This window comes from Dromiciops gliroides, chromosome 2 (genome assembly GCF_019393635.1).
Source record: "Dromiciops gliroides isolate mDroGli1 chromosome 2, mDroGli1.pri, whole genome shotgun sequence".
Classification (NCBI taxonomy): domain Eukaryota; kingdom Metazoa; phylum Chordata; class Mammalia; order Microbiotheria; family Microbiotheriidae; genus Dromiciops; species Dromiciops gliroides.
Window position 1 is genome coordinate 193,271,207 of NC_057862.1, and position 18,636 is coordinate 193,289,842.

An 18,636-nucleotide genomic window follows, 5' to 3' on the forward strand; every position below is an offset into this window, starting at 1 on the left:
CAAACATGGGGTGGATACAAAGACAGGGCTGGAAATTCAGGGATAGCAGGTAGACCAGTCTGATTGGTTTATATAACAGTGTATAATTGAAGTAGAACATTTATGACCACATTAAATGAAACTTTCTTTATATTTCACAAATATGTGAACTTCACTAGACTTTGTATTTCAGACCTAGAAATTAAAAATCAACAATGTCTAATAGAAACTCCTCTCTGATTTAAACAAACAAAAAACCCATAAAAAGTCAAAATTTGGAATTAAAATAAAACATAATCACAGAATTTGGGAGGTAGAAGGTTCTTTAGAAACCTAGTCCAACCCATATAATTTTACAGATGTGGAAACTGAGGCCCAGATACTTGACTTGCCCAAGGTTACAAAGTTAGGACTAGTTCCTACATCTCTACTTTCACACTCCTTATTCTCCATTGTGGCATTGTTTCTTTTCTTTTTGGGGGGGCAATGAGGGTTAAGTGACTTGCCCAGGGTCACACAGCTAGTAAGTGTCAAGTGTCTGAGGTCAGATTTGAACTCAGGTCCTCTTGAATCCAGGGCCGGTGCTTTATCCACTGCACCACCTAGCTGCCCCCCAAAATTGTGTACTCTCTCTTGCACAAATATTTCCCTGACTCCCTTTTTTTTTTTTTTTTTAGTGAGGCAATTGGGTTTTAAGTGGCTTGCCCAGGGTCACACAGCTAGTAAGTATCTGAGGTTGGATTTGAACTCAGGTCCTCCTGAATCCAGGGCCAGTGGTCTATCCACTGCACCACCTAGCTGCTCCAGCATTGTTTCTTAAAGATAATGAATTTGCAAATTTTTTTTAGTTGCGATACAATAGACTTTCAACTTATATGTTGCTTGGGTTGTTTGGTTTTTGTTAACTCCTGATTCCTTTGCCAAATGCTATTCTGTTGTTGAGATTTTTTTCCCTCAAAAAAATTGTTTTTAAAAAATTATTTTAAATTATTTTCTTATTATCTAATAGATATAGGCATCTATTAATGTGTGATTAGTAAAATTATTGTTCTTTAATTCATTAATAGTAGTTAACACTTTACATTTACATAGAATTGTTAACTTTTCAAAATGTTTTCATATTTCTTATCTCATTTTTTGTTTCATAGCAACCCTGTGTGATAGGTCTTACCTATCTACTTTATAGAAGAGCTACAGTGAGGTTATAATTGGCTTAATATCACATATGAGTTAGTGGTAAAGCTGTAGCTAAAACCCACATTTTTAAGATTCCCCCACCCATTCACTATACCCCACTAAGCCCTCTGACTCCTTACACAGTGTACCTGAAGAAAACAGTGAAAGAAAGCAGTTGTAAATTGCTAGGAATCCATGCTCAGAGTATGTTACTAAAGCTAATGACTGGACTAAGGTTCTGTCAGTTGAAATAAGGGAATATGGAGAACCAAGCAGCAGCTACATCCTTATGGATAGACCTGGTGGTTTGAAAAAAATCACTATTAAAGAGTGATTGCAGCCATACTGTGTAACCTACTGTCCTAAATCAGCAAGTCGTTGCTTGGTGGTGCCTCATACAGACATTCCTTAATTAAGTCCTTAGAGAAAATTCTCATGGGAAATATTTCTAAAGAAAACATTTACATGTTTTGGCACCTCCTCACATTTCTAAATTTTTAACAGTTGAGTACGGTTTTGTTTTCTTTTTTTTTGTTCAGACCCTAAGCCACAAAAATTAATTTTCATGGGCTTATGTTAATTTCAGTATTTAGTGAGCGATTTTACCATTTTTTGGGGGGGGAGGGGTTAGGGCAATGAAGGTTAAGTGACTTGCCCAAGGTCACACAGCTAATAAGTGTCAAGTGGCTGAGGTCCGATTTAACTTAGGACCTCCTGAATCCAGGGCCCGTGCTTTATCCACCGTGCCACCTAGCTGCCCCTGATTTTACCTTTGACCAACTCTACAAGGTGAACTTTGATATGAAAAATATCTTTATTGACTCCCATTCTTTAAATTTTGTTCAGTCATTTTCAGTTGTGTCTGACACTTTGTGACCTCATTTAAGGTTTTCTTAGCAAAGATATTCGAGTGGTTTGCCATTTCCTTCTCCAGCTCATTTTACAGATGAGGAACTAAGGCAGAGTTAAGTGGCTTGCCCAGGGTCACACAAACAGTAAGTGTCTGAAGCTGAATTTGAACTCAGGTCCTCAAAACTCCAGAGCCAATATTCTACCTAATTTTCGACCTAGCTGCCCCATTTAAAAAATATGTCAATCTAAAAGACAGATAGATAGGGAACCTTATAATTTTTATACATGGAAAAGTGAAAGCAGTTATCCAGGTAATTTAGGTAAAAGTGTTTTTCCCCCAAGTGCTCTATTTGTTCAGCAACTGTTATTGAACCATTACTATGTGTGTAAAATTATGCAGGATGCTGTGGGAATGCCCAGAGTAAAATGTGTTCTTCTTAATTTGAAGAGCTTCCATGTACATATGTAAGAAAACCAGAGCATAACCCTCATAAGTACATGAACATAGGAAAGATCCCAGTATGGGAACTTAACCAATTCCTCCGATGCAAAACATGTCCTGTCTGTGACTTGGTAAGTATTAGGGAGTTGTCTAAAGCACATAGAGATTAAGTAACTTGCAGAAAATCACACAGCTAATACTAAATGCAGGATTTGAACCCAGGTCTTCCTGGTTCCATGCCCAGAAATCCATTGATTATGCCACATGGTCTCTTAAGTACTGTAATAATTGTGGGGAGGAAGGGCAGAAGAGGATAGGACTGTCCTTGTGCTTTCTTATGTGTGAAGACCTATCAAGATGGAAATTCCACCATTACAAATGGGCAGTTTTCAACATATGTTCTACGAGTTGTTTAGGCTGCCGAGAGATCATAAAACAAGTACACATTAGAGCAAGTATAACAGTATAAATTGTAAGTGATCCAAGTGGGGTTGTTATTCAGTCATTTCACTTGTGTCAACTCTTCATTATCCCATTAGGGGTTTTCTTGGCAAAGATACTGGAGTGGTTTCTTCTCCAGTTCATTTTCCAGATGAGGGAACTGAGGCAAATAGGCATAAATGAGTTGCCCCAGGGTCACGTAGCTAGTAAGTGTCTGAGGCAGGATTTGAACTCAAAAAGAGTAGTCTTCCTATTCCCAGCCCACTGTACCACTTAGCTGTTCAAAAGTGGGGTAAATAAAACTTTTTGGAGACTAGATAAGTTTTCTGCTAGATCTTGATTGAAGGCATTTGCATAGAGCTGTAGGCTATTTCAACTGGCTGGAACAACCTGAAGAGAAAGACAAAAACCCAGTGCATACTGAGGATAACAAAGCAATCAGCATACTTGGAAGAGATGACTTGTATAGGGGCATAATGAGTGATGGGTATAAAGTCAGAGTGACCTAGAGCCTTGATAACTAAACTAAAGACATCGACATGAAGCAAAAGCAAGGTTCTGGTCCTATTTATTGCATTTGAATGTAGTCATTGTGCTGAAAGCCTTTGCATCCATTTGATATTACCACCGTAGTAACTGGGACCCCTTGGTGCTACAGCCTCAGGAATATAATCAATCACTGAAATCAACACACTTGACTATTCATCCCAAGAAGATTAGTGATAATAATAGACCTATATGGGGGCAGCTAGGTGGCACAGTGGATAGAGCACTGGCCCTGGAGTCAGGAGGACCTGAGTTCAAATCCGGCCTCAGACACTTAACACACTTACTAGCTGTGTGACCCTGGGCAAGTCACTTAACCCCAATTGCCTCACCAAAAAAAAAAAAGAAAAAAAATAATAGACCTATATGTACAAAAATGTTCATAGTATTATGTTTGTGGATTAAAAAAAAAAATTGGGGAGGGATTACCCAATGACTACCCAATGGCAGAACAAATAGTAGTGTTGTGAGTCCTTCATTCTCAAAGAGGGCCATGACATTGGGGTGATATGACTTAGAGTGAATAGGATTTTAAGTGAGGGAGGACTGTTCAAAGTCACCAACCTCTCTCCTCCAGAGCCATCTGAGTCCAGTGGTGAGATATGTATCAGGATGACAGGAGAAGGCCTCGGTATATAGTATATATGTAGTAGTATATGAATAATGGATTTTTTTTTTTTGTGAGGCAATTGGGGTTAAGTGACTTACTTGCCCAGGGTCACATAGCCAGTAAGTGTTAAGTGTCTGAGGCTGGATTTGAACTCAGGTCCTCCTGACTCGATTCACTGCGCCACTTAGCTGTCCCCGAATAATGGAATATTACTAAAACATTGGGAATGATGAATATGATGTTGAAAGAACCTTGGGAAAGCTTGTATAAGTTGATGAATAGTGAAGAAAGCCAAGCCAAACAAACAATGATTAAAATAACATAAATAAGTTTACCATCTGAAGCAACAAATCCAATACAGCCGTCAATATTGGTGCTATACTTGTCAGTTAAATAACATGTTCATCCCTCCTTCCCGTTAATAACTTTTGGGGAGCGTACTTTGTACAAAAGGTGTTACTCGGATGTTGTCTGGGAAATGTGTCAATATGTGTCAATAAATTTGATTTTTTAAAAGAACTGCCGAATTTGGGGTATTGGGGTTTTTTTTTCCTTGAAAACACTGGTGCAAGTCATGGAGTACCACAATCTCTGAAAAATCAAAATTGGGTAACCCACAATTAGATTTGGACCTACATGGATTACAACGTGTTGCCAATGAGATGACAAGTGCAAGAAGTACAGTTCTCCCTTCCACCTTGTGAGTTTCCCCAACGTGGTTTCAGTATATTGTAAGTTGGCATAAGAAGTTAAATGAGAATTTGGGGGGAGTTTTGTGAAACTGCAGACAACATGCAAAGGCCAGGAGATGACACAGAAACAGTTTAGAAACTTGAAACTTCATAAAATATATGTATAGTATTATATAATACCAGAATGTTTTATCTTTTGGGGGGGAACAGGGCAATGAGGGTTAAGTGACTTGCCCAGGGTCACACAGCTAGTAAGTGTCAAGTGTCTGAGGTCGGATTTGAACTCAGGTCCTCCTGAATCCAGGGCCCGGGCTTTATCTACTGCACCATCTAGCTGCCCCTATTTTATCTTTTAGTACCATAATAATTCTGAATTCTCTGGTACAAAGGAGGTGGAGCAAAAAAATTTGGATGGATTTTCCAGATCGCCATTCTAACCTCCATGATGCGGAAGGGATAACTATATATCATTCAGGAAGTATGACATTGGAAAAAGGTGGGCTTGGTCCTATAGAGTAACCAAAGAACAACAGGTAAAATATAGCTCAGGTGCTTCCCAGATACCCCCACATATTAAAAGGCCACAAGAAAATCTTTTAACACATCAGCCTCTGCCGAAGGTGTTTGGGAGAACGTGGACCAGAATTACAGAGGTCAAGAAGGTTTGCATGGATTGTGTGATCTGAACCTACATCAATGAGATCACAGTTCTGGGAAGTATGAGACTGTGATGAGACAAAGTCTATAGGCAGTTGTAAAGCACAGGGTAGCTCAATTTTTTTCTAGCTTAAGAGATGAGTCCTCTTTAGAGAGATTTCTTTTCTGGATGTCTCTGTATGATCACCTGAGTCCAACCCAAGAGTGTACTAGAGGTAGTTTACATGAGCCAATTGTTAAATTTTCAGTGTCTGCAATAACACCTTCAGAACTGGCCAATGCCACAAATCAAGGTTTGATTTATTGTTTAGTTCATTGTCTAGACCAGAGCTGTCCAACAACAGGCTGCATTACTGCCGAACTGGATTAAAATGGAACTGGGAAATATTTAACAAAATGAAATACAATAGAACATAGATAATATCAGTATTTGGTTTTCTAAGTCAATTTGCAGCCCACAGGGATCTGTGGCTCAACCTTACATAAGGATCCCCGTGAGCCACAGGTTGAATTAGAAAACCTTGATTAAATATTTATGTTTCTCTTTTATTAATATATCAACACATTAAAATTAGGAGCTACATTTTAATCTGGTTCAGGTTGCATTTGGAAGTGTTATAGGAATCTCCTAGGCATCTGCCAGCTTTGTGTCTTGTGTTTGACATCTGTGGCCTAGATTTAAGAGAATGATGGAGAAAAATAATAATACAGATTAAATTGAAAAGAGTATCAGGTACTTTTTTTCCTGAAAACCCTATAAACATTGACCAGCACACCCCTCATCCAACCCATTTAAAGTATATATACTCTCTATTTGTTTATTTGTTTTTTGCAGGGCAGTGAGTGAGAGTTAAGTGACTTGTGCAGGGTCATACAGCTAGTAAGTGTCAAGTGTCTGAGGCTGGATTTGAACTCAGGTCCTCCTGAATCCAGGGCTGGTGCTTTATCCACTGTGCCACCTAGCTGCCCCCTTCAAGCATATATACTCTCTATCCCTGGCCAGACAGAGATTTTTTATTTCAGATTATACCATTTCTTTTTCTTTTTTTTTTTTTAAGTGAGGCAATTGGGGTTAAGTGACTTGCCCAGGGTCACACAGCTAGTAAGTGTTATGTGTCTGAGGCCGGATTTGAACTCAGGTACTCCTGACTCCAGGGCCGGTGCTCTATCCACTGCACCACCTAGCCACCCCTAAATTATACCATTTCTATGCCCAATCTAATCTAAGATTTCTCTGCATTTCCCTGTACATAAATCCCATCCTCTAGGAATCAATAGTTTGTGATTCCTGTCCTCCTTTCCTCCTCCCCTCCAAGCCCCAGGTTCTACTTCAGATGTAGCTGAAACTTACCCACTTCCCTGACTCAATGAGCTACACAACTAACCTTGTCCTTAGCTTCTGGAGAACCCTCCCAACATACTGTTCTCTGAGCTTGCTGTTTTCCACCTCGGGCATAGGTGCTTTTATCAGTTGTTGGAGGTGGGGGGGACAGCGGGGTGAAAAGGGAGAGCCCTCCAACCTAATCACTCTTCTTGGCCCGAAGCACATCCCATCCCCTGTGAAGGAATGTTCGTGAAAACTTGCTTTGCCATTACCTAGAGTTTCCATGCTGTCTCTTTGCCAGAAGTGACCTAACCAGTTATTCCAATTACCATTATAATTATGACTAGACCTGGTCATAATGTGGTAATCCGTTTATTCCCTTGTTCCCAGGTTCCTCTCTTGGCTGAAGTCTATGGAATAGAGGGAAACATTATCAGGTTTAAAATCAATGAAATGGCTCCCTTGAAACCAAGGTATGAAGTCTTGGATGTCCTTATACAGCAGCCAGTCACCAAAAGGTAGGTTAAGGAAGAGAGTATCTTACACAAATGCTCATTGGTGTTTTTCCCCCCCTTTATTATTGCTCCAAGCAGTAGACATATCTCATGCACGTCCAATCTGTTCTTGGCATCTGGAGACTACTGTTAATCTTTTTTTTTTTTTTGGTGAGGCAATTGGGGTTAAGTGACTTTCCCAGGATCACACAGCTACTAAGTGTTAAGTGTCTGAGGCTGGATTTGAACTCAAGTCCTCCTGACTCCAGGGCCAATGCTCTATCCACTGCACCACCTAGCTGCCCCTGACTATTGTTAATTCTTAACCAACTCTCGGGCTGGTTTGGTAATCACCCATGCTGTTTTTATCTTTTTCCACCTTCTAACCTCCCGGGCCTGGAGTCAGGAAGACTTATTTTCCTGAATTCAAATCTGACTTCAGACACTTACTAGATGTGTGATCCTAGGCAAGTTACTTAACTCTGTTTGCCTCAATTTTCTCACCTTTCAAGTGGCAAATACTCCAATATCTTTGCCGAGAAAACCCTAAATGGGATCAGTTACAACCAAATGACAAAAATAAATAATAAGAGTAAAGAGACATAGCATCTAGCAACTGCTTCTTAATTCCCCCAAGACAATGAGGACTGGAAAATGTGAGCAGCCTTGTCATAAAAACAAACAGTAGCAAGAGCATTTAATTCACTAAGCTCAAAGTAGTAAGCGTTCCAACCATTTAGGATGCTAGTAATTTATATGGATGAAATGATGCATTTTTAATTGTCTGCCACATGGATTTTTTATTCTAGATTCCTAAAACTATTTTTAATAGTCAAGTAACTTCTGACCTCTCATTCCAAGAAAATGTTCAAACTTCTTTGGGGAATGCAACATTTTTTATATGCCCATAAAATTTTCATTAGCACTAGATTTTGGAATGCTATTCTCTTCCATTATGCCTAATTATCTTTGTTATTCTTATTATTTCATATCGTGTCAGCCAAGAGAATATAAGATTATCTTATAGTTATATCTTTCCATTAATACAAATTCACATGAAAAACATAAAGGGATGATTTAATTTCTTTTTATATTAAATCGAACAAATTCAGAAATACTTGAAGTCTCACCTCTGACACAAAAATGACTGTGTGACCCTGGGCAAGTTGCTGACTACTCTAGCCATCTCTCTGAGACCATAAGCTGTGAGAGAGGTGACAGCCCACATTGGTGAAGGAAGTTTGCTCACCTGGAGTTTCCTATATCAGTGAAATTACAAGTCCTTATACCCTGTATTACTTATTTAAGAGTAAGACCCACTGCTCGGCCCAAGAAGGTTTATGGCCCTGTAACCCCTCTTTCTTCTCCTTAAGCACCCCCTTCATTCCTACAGGGAAGGGAGGGGAGTTCAGCCTAACCACCTAAAATAAGGATGAGGCTCCTTTTTTCATATTCTTTTTTTTTTTTTAAGTGAGACAATTAGGGTTAAGTGACTTGCCTAGGGTCACACAGCTAGTAAGTGTTAAGTGTCTGAGACTGGTTTTGAACTCAGGTCCCCTTGACTCCAGGGCTGGTGCTCTATCCACTGCACCACCTAGCTGCCTCTCTTTTCTCGTATTCTTAAACTATTTATGCCCCCTACACTGACACACCAGGATAAATACTTAAAGCTTTGGTTTTGGTTCATGACTAAGATCTCCCCAATGAAACAGTATAGATAGAAAGGTAGTTGATGTCCAATGTAAGGTACAATACAGCTATTTATTTCCTTTTTTATTTCCTAATTTATATTTCCTAATTTTCCTATTTTATTTCCTAATTTATAACTACAGCTAGGTCCTGATTAGTGTGAATAATGAATCCTATAAAGGGGTCACACATATTTGAATTCACATATAATAATTTAAAATATGTTTTGGTTCTAGCCCAATGGAAATATGAAGTGAACATTCAAATAATGTGACCACTTCACAGAATTCATTATTTGTGCTAACTGGGGCCTGCCTATATCATTATACCCTATTCCAGAAGATTGAGACTTAAAACCATCAAAATATAAAGTAATCTGGGATATTGCTGGAAATGTATTACATTTCACCTCAGTTCTGTATTGTCCAAAAAATTCCCTACATGACATGTCTTTTGACAAATCAGACCAGGGGTCTAGACCTTTTGAACTCACAAGGTAGCCTCCGAGGCTATCAATGTCTATCTCAGGATCACTGCTCAGTCACCTATGAGTAGACACAGATACACAAAAAAGAAAGAGCTGAAGCTCTGAGAGCCAGGTTGAGTATTGTCCAGGCAGGACATAGGGTTTAGATGCCATGTGCTCACAGTTCCATTGTGGATGGGGTGGAGTAAGGACACCATCTCCCTTTCTCACCCCTCAATGAAGAGTTACTTGCTACAGATCCATGTGGGGAAGCTGTTTCTCTTTTGTAACTGATATAGCACCCTCTACCACTTTCACTGGGGTTAGGAGTAAGGGGTCAACCAAGGAACTACCCAGGATTTGCTGCATCATCCCAGGTCCCAATTCATTCAGTGTTAAGCTACATGTATCCCTCAGATTCTCGGGAAGTTGCCAGAGGAGTTCAGCCCATGTTCTATGGGATAGTCCATTCCCACACATGCTCCATGGGGGTGAACCCCATGCCACACTTACATATGTACCTATTTTTTTCCCCCAATAGACTCTGAATTTCTTCAGAAGTGACTGTCTTAGGGGGCAGCTAGGTGGCACAGTGAATAAAAGTGGATAAAGTCACCTGGCCCTGGATTCAGGAGGACTTGAGTTCAAATCTGGCCTCAGACACTTACTAACTGTGTGACCCTGGGCAAGTCACTTAACCTGATATATCTCCATCTCTCATCTATAAAGTGAGCTAGAGAAGGAAAAGGCAAGCCACTCAAGTATCTCTGCCAAGAAGACACCAAGTGGGGTCATGAAGAGTCAGACATGACTGAACAACAATTACTATTTTTGTTGTTTGATATTATTAATCAAATTATTTTGTTATCAGTAGGGGCCATATCAAAAGAGAGAGGGAGATCAATAGCTATGAGAAATATTATGACAGTTGAATTGACAAGACTAGCCTCCATGCAGGGTGACTCTGAGGCTGTGAAGCCATATTTTTAAAGCCTTGGAACGCAAACACTCGCTAAGTATATGGCTCCAAAAAGGCATTGCTTACCGTTAGTAGATTGTATTATTATTTTGTTGTCTCTATTATTTTTGTAACCAAGACAAAGCTGATGTAGTCACTAGGATAGTAGAGTCTTGTAGACGATAAGGTACAAACTTTTGTCCTAATATATTGCAGTAAAACATCAGGTTGTAAATCTTAAGTAAAATGGCTAATGTCTAGGAGTACCACCTTGAAATAGGAACCAAAGGATAATAGATCCTCATTTCCATACAATTTTCAATAAGTAAATGTGAAACCATTTCAGTGGCTAAGATAATTATCCTATTAATTTAATCCACATTCTTCTCACCTTTCACTTTTGCTTTAGTTGCTCTGCTAGAACTGAATAATTACCTATGTTTTCTGTATAGGATTTTTGTAATGTTTCTGTGGAGTAAAATTGTTACATCAGTAAAAGTTCCACAGCTGGGAAATTTTATTCAACAGACTTCTGGTCTGTGATTAGCATTTGATAGTCTATTATTATGAACATCTTGGTACATCTTTAAATACTCCCCCCACTTAGATTCATGCTTATAATACAAAACTAAACCCATTATTAACATATTTGAAGGCAGACTGATGGCATATAATAGTAACATAAAGTCATGATAATAATAACAGGTGATAATTATATAGTACTTTAATATTTACAAAATGTATTATATTCATTATCGTTTGAATCACATGTAACAGCTTTGAGGCGGGCACCACAGAGTATTTATTATACCCATTTTCCAAATTTAAAAATTGAGGCTCATCAAGGGAAGGTGACTTGCTTACAGGGATAGTCAGTAGCAGGAATCAAATCTAGGTCTTCCTGACTTCAAATCTAGACCCCTTTCCGTTTTCCTATATACAACCTCAGATTATACATTCAATCCTTTTACCAACTCCTATCCATTTTTTATATCATCATTTGTACCTATAATCTTTCTTCCTTATTAAGGTCTGAATTATGCTTTCCTCTGCAGTTGGGCAGATAGTCTCACTTTGACTATATTTGCTAGGCAACTTATAATTAGGTTTTTGTTTGTTTGTTTGTTTTTTAGTGAGGCAATTGGAGTTAAGTGACTTGCCCAGGGTCACACAGCTAGTAAGTGTTAAGTGTCGGAGGCCGGATTTGAACTCAGCTCCTCCTGACTCCAGAGCCGGTGCTCTATCCACTGCGCCACCTAGCTGCCCCTATAATTAGCTTTTAATTGCTATAAAATGAAATGAAAAATGAAATAAACTGAAAACATAAAATGAAAGCCTTTCTCATTGATCATTTGTTTGTATCCAGTTATGTATTCCATAGAGGTTTTTTTTTGGGGGGGGATCCCCTATTAACCATGTTATTTCTCTTTTCTAGGCTGACCCCATGCCCAGGGGGTACAGGTATGCTGGTGCTCAAAGATGACTCAGGACAGCTGAAATTGCACATCACAGCCAACCCCTTCAAAATAGATTTGTCTTCTGAAGAGGAACCTGTGCTGAGCATCAATTCCATGGGCCATCTGTTCTTTGAACATTTGCAGATGCCTCCCAAACACAGGTATTTTCTCACATAATATTTGCGAGGTAGAACCAGAACCTACTTAATTGTGAATAACATTTACTGGCTCATATCAAGTGGTGGCCGTGACTGGGACACTGCCTTGTTTGCTAGAGTTTTTGTCTCGACGGAGTTTTTTCCTTTGGCCCTTCAGTCTTTCTCCCCAAGCAGTTCAATGTTGAAGAAAAAAAACCCCATAATTCTTTTTCTCCACACATTTTCCCCATGGACTGTGGATTTTACTAGCAGTAGGAGCCTTTCTGAAGACTTGATAAGGAAATTTAAATAGCTATGAAGATCCTCTTTGCAGAAAGTAAAAGGAATACTGTTTATATGCCATCCATTAATGCCTCTCTAATTACTGAGCTGTCTTCACCTGAGGCAGCAGCTCTTGAAGTTCTAGACCCTCCTGGGGCTTCTCTTGCTCAGTAAGGCAGCAGTTTGCTATCATCACTTTTTATCCTTCTCTACCATTTTAGCAAAATCAATTGAAAATGATTTAAGTAAATGTGGGAGAAATGTAAACCATCAGGAATAAAAAGTCTCTTCCATGCCCCACGAAAAAAACAAACAAACATGATTTTTGAAGTAAGTTAATATGAAAAAATTAAACATGTACTTAATAGTATCTCAAAAGTGAAAGGAAATCAAGGGGTCTTTCTTAAAACCTAAATTCTGTCCAATTTAGAACGAATCATGCAACTTTCTTAATATATATATTTTTTAAAACAGACCTTCCACAGAAAGTGAGGAAGATGTGTCCACTGATCATCCCCAGGTAATCTGGCTTGAGCTACTTATTCCTATCTTTTTAAAAAAAATTCCATCTTCTTAAAAATTAGCATCAAAGAACAAATATGAGGAAGGTAGGTAAATAGTTTCCTACGTGTACATGGTACCATGATGCCCTTGCATATCTCCATAGCACCTTACTGCAAAGCAGAGCCTCTAAAAAGAATAAGGATAATGTACTTCAGCGCTAGGATTTGAACCCAGATTTTCTTGGCTTCAAGGCCAACCTTCTATCAACAATGATATCCTAGGGGCAGCTAGATGGCTCAGTGGATAAAGCACTGGCCTTGGATTCAGGAAGACCCGAGTTCAAATGCGGCTTCAGACACTTGATACTTACTAGCTGTGTGACCCTGGGCAAGTCACTTAATCCTCATTGCCCTGCCCTCCCCCCTCCAAATTATATCCTTCCTCTGGCCCTTAAAAAAAGGGCAAGGAACATGCAAATGATATGTTAATGATATGCTAAATTATTACTCCTTGAAGAATATGGGAATGCAGTAATCTGGTGGGAGGAAACTGCAGCCACCTATCATGCCTTGGCTAGAAGGCCTTTACATGGTCAAAGGACCAGTTTTGCATGAAGAAAGGGATTTTTGTATTGCTGTGTTAGGGCACATAGAAACAACTAAGGTACCCTCACCTACTTAAGATAACCTGCTAACCCAGTGTTGAGAGCCTTTAGGAATACAGTATTTCATAAGGCATCATATAAAGCTACTAAAGAAGATAGAGCCTCAGCATTATGGAAACTTCTTATGACAGAACAGCTTAGAAATGGACACAAAAATCATCTTCAAGAAAAATACTTGATGATTTTTTTTAAAAAGAGGGGGATGGGGGCAGCTAGGTGGCACAGTGGATAGAGCACGGGCCCTGGATTCAGGAGGACCTGAGTTCAAATTTGGCCTCAGACACTTAACAATTACTAGCTGTGTGACCATGGGCAAGTCACTTAACCCCAATTACTTCACCAAAAAAAAAAAGATAATAAAAAAAGAGGGGGATGGTTACTGTAAAATTATGCAAGATAGTAGCCCAAGTTCCAAAAATTATTTTCCTGAGCTCTGTTTACAGCTTTCATAGGAAATTGGGCACATTTTCTATTTATATGAAGGCTTAGCAGTGGCACAGAGAATAGAGTGCTGGACCCAGAGTCAGGAAGACTCATCTTCCTGAGTTCAAATCCAGCTTCAGATACTTACTAGCTGGGTGACCCTGGGCAAGTCACTTAATACTGTTTACCTCAGTTTCCTCATCTGTAAAATGAGCTGGAGAAGGAAATGGCAATCCACTCCAGTATCTCTGCCAAGAAAACTCCAAATGGGGTCACAGAGAGCCAGACATGACTGAAAACAAACAAAAAAGCCAGCAGCTTGCAATTGCCAGGAAAAGGGAAAAAATATGCTCACCGACATACTATTACCGCTTCACTGAACCTATGTTTTCATCATATGTGTTCATTCCATCAGGACAGGGAGGTTAGTAAATATTTAACAAATGTCTCCCTGAGTAGGGGGAGGGAGGGTGTATACATGATTCACTTTTTTGTTTGTTTTGTGTTGGTTTTGGGTTTTTTGTTTTTTTTTTTTGGTAAGGCAATTGGGGTTAAGTGACTTGCCCAGGGTCACACAGCTAGTATGTTGTCAAGTATCTGAGGCCAGATTTGAACTCAGGTCCTCCTGACTCCAGGGCCGGTGCTCTATCCACTGTACCACCTAGCTGCCTCGATGATTTACTTTTAAGTTTAATTTGCATTATTAACATTTCCCCCATCATTTTCTTAAATCTCTACAATAAAAAAAAAAGATAAATAAAACCTTGATCTGTAGTGTTTGCCTCTTTCCAAGGCATAAATACTCACACTTTAAATTTAACAATTGCCTCTCACAAGCAAGTATGAGCAGGATCCAGCACAGCCCTGAATGCTGGTCTAAATCCTTTATATCTTCATATGCTGTGTGATTTCTGTCCATTCCATAGATGATCTAGCCAATGCTTTGGAAACTTTGTACTGAGTCTTGAATACACTTAGCTTAGTCCAAACAGATTTTTTCCCAAAAGAATATCCCAGAAGAAGGCTATGTCATTAGGCCCCAAACATACTCTTATTATTATTATTTTTTTTTTTTAGTGAGGCAGTTGGGGTTAAGTGACTTGCCCAGGGTCACACAGCTAGTACATGTTAAGTGTCTGAGGCCGGATTTGAACTCAGGTACTCCTGACTCCAGGGCCAGTGCTCTATAAACATACTCTTTTAAAATGTCTAGTTTGCCATGTTAATATATATTGAGGAGACGGGAAAATACTAATAATACTTTTTTTTTTGTGAGGCAATTGGGGTTAAGTGACTTGTCTAGGGTCACATGGCTAGTAAGTGTAAAGTGTCTGAGGCCAGATTTGAACTCAAGTCCTCCTGAATCCAGGGCCAGTGCTCTATCTACTGCACCACCTAGCTGCCCCTAACAATACATGTATAAAGTACTTCATGTTTTTCAAAGCATTTTCATATATTTGGCTCATGTAACTATTCATCATGTCAGCTCTAGAAGGCTCATGGATGAAAATTTGTTCAATACTGAGATAAGATGGGTCATGTCTATTCTTGAATATATGCAACAAATTAGATACCACTGTCCATTTGCGAATCACTGGCTTGACTTGATTATATGTTGAGCTCTTAGACTAATCAACTTCCTAGGGAGATAAGCCTGTTTTCTCAGCCAGATTTTCCTGAAATCTAAAGTGTGCTATAATAATCACAATATTTATTATCATTTATAACATTAACTTCCTGCTTTTATTTATACAGGAAAGTCAAGATGATCTGGGCCTTTGGCAAGAGAAATTTGGCAAATTTGTGGATATCAAAACTAATGGTAAAACTAGGATTGACATAGCATTAACGTCTTCTTTACAGTATTATAGCTCAGTGTCTCTTAAGTTGCTTAGCTTCTTCAATCTTACTTCTTATTTTTCATTGCGGGGTTTATTCCTAAACCAGATAAGGAATCCTGACATTAATTGACAATGTTTTTGGTGAATTTCTCACATTCAAACCCTCAATTCATCATTTTGTGTTGCTAAGCTACCAACATGGGTAAACAGGAAGGGGGCTTTCTCCAAAACAACCACTCAGATTTTAGTCTCCTGCCTCTAAACAATTCCAATTGATAAGCACTTATTAGGCACCATCTATGGAACTAGCACTATGCTAGACTTAATGGGAGATATAGAACTATAAACCTCAGCCCCTGCCCTCAAGGAGTTCATGGTCTTATGTGAAAGTCAAGATATGTGTAGACATTGGTGAATGCTATAAGAGAGCATGTTAGTAAGTGGCAGAATCAGTGGGAAACATAGTGCTATAGGAAATCAAAGCAGAGAGGGAGTACAGGGGGACATTTTTTTTTTTTAGTGAGGTAATTGGGGTTAAGTGACTTGCCCAGGGTCACACAGCTAGTAAGCGTTAAGTGTCTGAGGCCGGATTTGAACTCAGGTACTCCTGAATCCAGGGCCGGTGCTTTACCACTGCGCCATCTAGCTGCCCCAGGGGGACATATTTTAACCCGTATTTCATAGGATTGTTGATTTAGAGGCTTGGTATACCTCTAATGCATTCCTGACAAAAATCAGTCCTTCCTTGGAAGGTGTAATAGACACCATGATTGACCCAGCAGTAAATCTCTTGTCTGTCTTCCCATTCTAATGTCTATGATCCTAAATGAAGACTAAAGAGGGCCTTCAGGCTTGGGATGAATATGCAACCAAATGCTAATGTTCTCTAGCAGCAATATCCTAAAAGGCAACGAGAATTATTTTCTTTTTCCTTAGAATTCATCCAGAATGTTAGACATTTGAAACTCTACTTTTATGAGAAACAAACTAGACTAGAAAGGTAGCTGTCATCATGGATTTATTCTACAAAGCCAATTCCAGGGTTGATCCTCGGGTCTACACAGGTACAGCCAATCCCAGTGCATCTTTATCTACAGAGCAGTACAGCCTTGTATTGTATTTAAGCCTTCAGAGAATTAGTAGAGGGAGTTTTCCCACTTGTGAGTTCCCTATAACCAGTTGTAGAGTGATAGTCCTCTCTCCTTATCCAACAAGATTGCTTTTTTTTTTTTTGTAAGGCAATTGGGGTTAAGTGACTTGCCCAGGGTCACACAGCTAGTAAATGTTAAGTATCTGAGACCAGATTTGAACTCAGGTACTCCTGAATCAAGGGCCAGTGCTTTATCCACTGCGCCACCTTGCTGCCCCCAACAACAAGATTGCTTTGACCCACTCAGAACCCTGTGCCAGGGCCAATTGTTCTCAGTACTTCATATGCCAATCATTTATCTGCTTCAGCCTAAGGAGTTTTAGGCAACAACAATAAATGAAAGAATTATTTGGGGGAGCCAAGAAAGCCTTCAGGCACCCTGAAATTGTTGTTGTTTGTCCTTCATTGTCGAAGAGGACCATGACATCAGGATGATCTCATGACTTGCAGTGGATTGAATTTAAGTGAGGGAAGTCTGTGGTCCAGTGGCGAGATATACATCAGGATGACTGGAGATGGTCCTAGATGCTTTTAAGGCAATTAGTGTTAAGTAACTTGGCTAGGGTCACACAGCTAGTAAATGTCTGAAGTGAAATTTGAACTCAGTTCCTCCCAACTTCAGAGCTAGTGCTCTATCCACTGCACCACCTACCTGACCCTGGGTAAGTCACTTAACCCTGTCTGCTTCAGTTTCCTTATCTGTAAAATGAGCCGGAGAAGGAAATGACAAACTACCCCAGTATCTTTGCCAAGAAAACCCCAAACGGGGTCATGAAAAGTGGGACACGACTGAAAAACAACTAAATAACAACAACATTTCATCTAGGCTAGCTTTAACAATAGATGATTATTGATGTCATACTATATATAGTCATTATACTCACCTTACTAAGACAGAGTAATATATATGTTGTATTTTTAAAATATTTCTATCCAAAAGAATTGAAACAAAAAGTTTATTTCTTTCTTTTTGTAATAAACATTTTTATTTATAGTTTTGGGTTCCAATTTTTATCCCTCTTTCCCCTTTCCTCTCCCTGAAGCTGCAAACAACCAGATATGGATTATACATGTATGATTATGTAAAACATTACCACATTTGTCATTTTGTACAAGAAAACTTAATTAAAAGGAAAAAATGAAAGAAAGTGAAAAATAGCATGCTTCAGTCTGTTCCATCAATATCAGTTCTTTCTTTGGAGGTGGATAGTATGTCTCATCAATAGTCCTTTGGGGACAGCTAGGTGGAGCCGTGGATAAAGCATGGGCCCTGGATTCAGGAGTACCTGAGTTCAAAACTGGTCTCAGACACTTGACACTTACCAGCTTTGTGACCCTGGGCAAGTGTAACCCCATAGCCCCGCCAAAAAAAAAAAAATAGTCCTTTGGGATTGTCTTGGATCATTGTATTGTTGAGAATACAAGTCAAGTCATTCACAGTTAAAAAGTTTATTTCTTAAAGGATTATTGGTTAACATCACAGAGCTAATTAGTGACCAGGACCTTGTCTTACTCATCTATTTACCTTTTTTTCTCCATAGTAGGTGCTCAATAAAGATTTAAAAAGTGAATGCCCTTGGGGCAGCTAGGTGGTACAGTGGATAAAGCCCTGGCCCTGGAGTCAGGAGGACTTGAGTTCAAATTTGACCTCAGACACTTGATACTTACCAGCTGTGTGACCCTGGAAAAGTCACAACCCCAATTGCCTCACCAAAAAAAAAAAAAAGTGAATGCCTAATTTAGCACTACGAGTCATGTCTTCTGGTTTCTATACTAGTATACTTGATTTCAGTAATTTTTCAGCCATGCACAACTCTTCGTGATCCCATTTGGGGTTTTCTTGCCATTTTCT

General features: G+C 39.2%; 1 protein-coding gene across 3 annotated transcripts in view; it reads left to right on the plus strand.

Moving 5' to 3' along the window:
- The window catches only part of GANC (glucosidase alpha, neutral C), a 67,540-nt gene that overhangs the window by 8,232 nt on the left and 40,672 nt on the right, over positions 1 to 18,636 (plus strand). For all 3 annotated transcript variants that reach the window (XR_006354950.1, XM_043987164.1, XM_043987165.1), the window contains exons 4-7: positions 7,110 to 7,237; positions 11,762 to 11,944; positions 12,677 to 12,722; positions 15,549 to 15,615. Coding sequence is in view for 2 of the 3 variants with exons in the window: in XM_043987164.1 (XP_043843099.1) it covers positions 7,110 to 7,237; positions 11,762 to 11,944; positions 12,677 to 12,722; positions 15,549 to 15,615 (424 nt within the window). In the remaining variant the exon portion in view is untranslated. The remainder of the gene's footprint in view (positions 1 to 7,109; positions 7,238 to 11,761; positions 11,945 to 12,676; positions 12,723 to 15,548; positions 15,616 to 18,636) is intronic.